Below are 5,220 nucleotides of genomic sequence, written 5' to 3'. Positions count from 1 at the left end.
TCAAGCATGGTAGGCATGTACAATGTTGCGTTTGTGGTTCTTAGGGTAGGTGGAATTTGCCATACATTTGTTCCACACTATGTATAATGTTGCATTTCTATGTACATAAGAGTCAACTTTTCTACGATGTCTTTGTTATGAAAACGTATAATAAGGGCACTTGATTATAGCTTATTACGTTGATAAACCAAAACTAATCTTATGCTTATGAAAAAGCAAAAGATCCTAATATAATGGCCTAATGAAGATTCTTGATTGCTCTCCACTAGAGCATATTTCCTAATTTTCCATCAATAGTAAATGTCCCTAATTAGTAGACACCAACTATATCTAACATCGGAACCATAAGTTCTTAATAAATCCATATTTCCTATATTTTGTTGCTCCACTAATGGACAAATGGCTTAACTTATTTCGGACTTTTCCAATACATGGGACTGATTTGATTTATTGAAAGTGGGTCCAGTTAAGATCCTAAATCCTGATAAGGCATGCCTAGGTGGATTCATGATCAATAGACATAATAAATTTACATTTTTACCATCTCTCTTGCTCCCCCACAAGTTGCTAAGCATTTTTATTTCTTTGCCAATCATTTTTGCATATCAATATGGCTACAAAATAAATTCTTTATTGATGATCTGGATTCTACGGTCTCCACCACCGCTATCTACCAAATTCTATCCACTCAAATTTAGGCTTTGAACCCCATTATCCCAAACGTTCACACTACATGTCAAACATTATCGGGTTCATGGAGCTTTCGGCCCACGGCTTTGCAAAACCTTTATCAAATTCATAGGGAGAAGTCTTATCATGCTTGACTGACTTACAATTGGGAGCAAGGCTAGCCAATGCTTTAATAGTATTTTGTAATCACAACTCCAATAAAGCCTAGTTTATTGGCAAGCATGTTCTTGTTTGACTAAGCCTTTAAAAATCATAACAAGCCAAGTTATTATCTTGTAGCATCTTAATTAAAGTTAATGTTGAAGAGGCATCCTCGACCCCGCAATGCCATAGAGTAAGATTGATGCATTTTAAAGTGTGCCAATGCCCAAGAACCACAAAGAAATTCCCCTTGACAATCTTGAAATTATCAATTCTACCCCTTAGAGTGAAAAGGCCTGTAATTAGTGTTCAATATGTCGTCCCTAGTCAAAATTCACTTCTCTACCTAACTAACAACTTGCATGATTCACCTGTCTTTCTAATCATACCACTCTCTCTCTATAAACATTGTGTTATCCCTCTTTTCTTTTCTTTTTGTAGAAATGATATATGTTATTCAAAGAACACAATATTGCAAAGACCCTCATCAACCTTTTTAGACTCACCATTATCGTTTCTACACAAGGGTAGATATGTTGTCTTTAAAACCAATAAGGGTATATTTCATGTTACTCTTAAGATGGGTCATATTCTTTTAAGATTTCCTCTTTCAACAATGGGAACATCACTAGAGAGTCCTTAAGTGTAGATTGAGCATGAGACTGAAAGAATGCCATTTAGACATTTCAAATCTCCATTAAGAAAAAAGAAGCAACTATGTTGATAAAATGATATTAACGATTGAAATGGGAATGAATGCCTTCCAAATGGACAACTTGAAAACCTCCTTCATGAATTCGATGTCTCATCCATAATATTTGTTGCTTCTTGCATACTCATCCTATGGAAGTGAGTGTATTACACACTTAAAATATTGTTAGACTTAAAGAATGATCATGCGATTAGGACCAAACACGGGACAAAATGCTCTTTAATATTGTACAACTCAAAATATTATAAAGTAGTCCCAAGAGATTGTATGCAAATTGGGCGCACCACAGAGTCTTCATACATCCTATTAGTGACATAGGAAAAACAAAAGTTTAGCTCAACAATTGATGTACTTCGTCAAAGCTTCATCTATGAAGTTGAAGAAAAACAACGCTAACATGATTTAGTTTGGGTTACTACTAGGAAAATCATTCCACAAAAATTGTACTACCATCTCAAGAACCTAAATATACTATGTGCTCAAGCCCCCTCGTCCAACATGTTTTTAATGTTGAAGCATTGAAATATGCAACCATACACAAGAGGGATGTGATGGGAATTTTGCAACCAAATGGTTTGTAACGGAAATTCAAGGGATGCCACTAAGCATTGTATTTAACTATCCATGTATGGGAAATTTGAGGGATGTGTCCAATTCTATAAGGGAAATCGGAGGGATGTGACCAAGGGATATTTGAGGTACACGACCAAGTGATATCAAGGGATGCAACCAAATGTTCCTCGAGTCCAAGGGGGTATTCAATCAAATCGTATGCAAGGAAATTTGATCGATTTGGCACATAATATGGGAGATTTGAGGGATGCAACCACCGCGAATTGTCAATGAAAATCAATTAAGCCAAAAATTGTCTACGAAACAATATTCAATCAATCACTTGTGCAGGGAAAGATTTGGACGAGATAGGTAAACATTATAGAGTCGACCCAAACCATATAGAGTGCTAATTACCACAGGAACTCACATAAAAGCATTCATAGACTTTCAATAATTAGTTATTGCATGATATATACATTGGAATACTTTGCGATTAGAGATGTACAAGGAAGGTTTCATCTAAGACAAAGATAGAGAACCCAACTCCAAGGTCATTTGAAATGACAAAAAGGAAAAACAATGGGGGAAAAGAAAGTTGTAGTAGTTTCTCTTATGCTAATCTATGTACACCTTGGGATCAAGATGGGTTGGATCGATTGCCTTGCCCTGATTGTGCCGCACCTCGTTGCATCTCATCGAATTGGAATCGACAGATTCGCTAGTCTCGTTGTATCTCATTGAATTTGAATCCGACAGATTCGCTAGCTAGTCTCGCCTCGCCTCGCCATTAAAAGGGATAGATTTGTTTGGCTCCCTAGATGCCAATCCCAACCATTTTTTGTTTGTTTGTTTGTTTGTTGATTTCATTTATCAATTGTGAAAATAGCCTTTAATATATGTCCATTATGAGATTTACTAGCCTTAACAATCTATGTCAAGTTGTGAAGATGGATTAGGTCACTTTTGATGATGATGATAATGATGATGATGATGATGATGATGATGATTTGAACTCCCTTCTTTATATAAGAAAAGGGATCCATGTGGAGGTGTTAATTAAAGGGAAAACTAATAACAAGAATCCAGCCCCATTGCTAGATTGTTATATATATAGGAGGTTGGTTTTTCATGAAGCATGGGCACCTCTCCTCCATTCCCTGTAGAAGGAATTCATGGATGGGTAGACGCGGCCTGTGGCGGCGTGAGTGTACTCACGGGGGGAGCGTACCGCGGCCGCCGATCCGTACTGTGTCCACATGGTGGCCGATGATGATGATGCGGCCGTGGGCGAGGACGCGGGCGAGGAAGCCCATATGGGCGAGGATGCGGCCGATGAAGAGTTAGAAGTAGGCGATGATGTGGGCGATGAATAGGAGAGAGGAGAAGAAGAAGAAGAATACATTGGGTATGAATAGGCCATGGGAGGGGGCTCAACCGGGGACTCGAGAGCCAGCTTAAGGTCATACAATTGGCGTTTCTGCGGATCCGAGAGGGTGGTGTAGGCCTCGTTGATCTCGGCAAAGACCTTGGTAGAGGTATCCAATTGATGGAGTGGGCTCACATCGGGGTGGTATTGGAGGGCTAGCTTCCGGTAAGCTCCTCGGATCTCTTTGCTCGTGGCGTGCCTGGGGACTCCGAGGGTGGAGTAGTGGTTGTCGAGGGCGGGGCGGCGGGGTGTTCGGGTTTCGGAGGAGGAGGAGGCGTGGCGGGTACGGGTACGGGTATTCTCGGTGGTGGTGGTGGAATAAGCCGAGGTTTCGATGGGCATCGAGCGGGGGGGCGATTTGGAGAAGGCGAATTCGGGCGGGGGTTGCAAGGGGACACATGGCCTAGGGGTGTTCCACATGGAGGAGGAGGAGGAGGAGAGGTCGAGATTGTCGGCGAAAGAAGGGGCGCGGCGCGGAGAAGGGATTGGGGAGGTGGAGGTGGAATTGGAAGTTGGAGAAGGAGACATGTTGAAGTGTTGTTGGCGTGGGGAGTGGAGGGGAGAGAAGGAGAAGGTGGAGGCAGAAACAGGGGAGGAAGGAGAGATCAAAGAAGCTGTGCTTTCCATTATGGATTTGGATTGGATTGGATTGGATTGGATTGAGAAGTCTAAATGAATGAATGCCAAAACCCAACCAAGAGGAATGAATGAATGAATATGAAGGAAAGGAATTGGAGGAGTGGAGAGGGAATGGGAAAGAGGGAAGAATAGAATCTCTGTAGAGAAGGTTGAAGAGTCAGGGCAAAGGAAACCATGGCTTTTTATGAAGGCCTTTCTTTTCTTTCTTTCTTTCTTTCTTTTTTTTCTTTTTTTTAGTTCTTCTTGACTCAGCATCATCATGATCATGATCATATGGGCCACTTGGGCTGTTGGTGAACCGCCTTATCCTTTCCTCCCCCCCCTCCATTATGCTATACTTTACTTTACTTTACTTTGTTCACATATATTGCCGACTTGGGCTCCTACTAAAAACACACAATTATGTTAATAAATCTCTCGGATCTCCTATCTATTGGTGAGGTGGAGAGGGAGAGGGTGCGGATGCGGATGCGGGACCAAGGTAATTTGAGAGGGTGAGGGGCCAAGGGTAATGTGTCGGTACCGGTAATTTGAGGGGGTGACAGACCAAGGGTAATGTGTCGGTACAGTAATTTGAGAGGGTGAGGGACTAGGGGTAATGTGTCGGGGGAGTCTTGCCCCGCTTGCTTGCTTGCTGTCTCCCTATCCATCCACGTGTCCCGCCTCATCTCCTGCAATGATGCCAAGTGTACCCTCCCCCCCGCCCAACCCCTTGATGATATGTGCCGCCAAATCTACTCTTTTTGATCGATTGATATTTTACACACACACACACACGGTTCCACTTACGGTTACAGTTACACTTAACACTTTTGTGTAAACTTGCTGTAAAACACGCTTATTATTATTCTTCTTATCTCATGTGTTCTGATAGATCGACCTGGCTATCGATGACACGATCGGGACCCCCCCCCCCCCCCCCCTACCCCACTCACTGCTCATTGTTTTCTGTCTTTTGCTTAGTCCAATTAGTGGCACGCCTTCAAATCCAACCTTATCGATCATGAATGTGGTTGAATCCAACAAATCTAAACCATCCAATTGATCAAAATCATTT

General features: G+C 41.8%; 1 protein-coding gene across 1 annotated transcript; it reads right to left on the bottom strand.

Moving 5' to 3' along the window:
* Positions 1–2,521: 2,521 nt before the first annotated feature.
* LOC147866171 (uncharacterized) lies at positions 2,522–4,322 on the bottom strand. Its single transcript, XM_087316532.1, has one exon. The coding sequence runs from the start codon at positions 4,149–4,151 to the stop codon at positions 3,225–3,227; it is 927 nt and encodes a 308-aa protein (XP_087172658.1). The 5' UTR covers positions 4,152–4,322; the 3' UTR covers positions 2,522–3,224.
* Between the last annotated feature and the right edge of the window lie 898 nt (positions 4,323–5,220).

Source organism: Azolla caroliniana, unplaced genomic scaffold (assembly GCF_043228905.1).
Source record: "Azolla caroliniana isolate FFs.n. ecotype wild unplaced genomic scaffold, voAzoCaro1.0.p SCAF_3, whole genome shotgun sequence".
NCBI classification, from domain to species: Eukaryota; Viridiplantae; Streptophyta; class Polypodiopsida; order Salviniales; family Salviniaceae; genus Azolla; species Azolla caroliniana.
The sequence above is the reverse complement of the archived record's forward strand: the minus strand, read 5'-3'. Positions and strand labels throughout refer to the sequence as shown.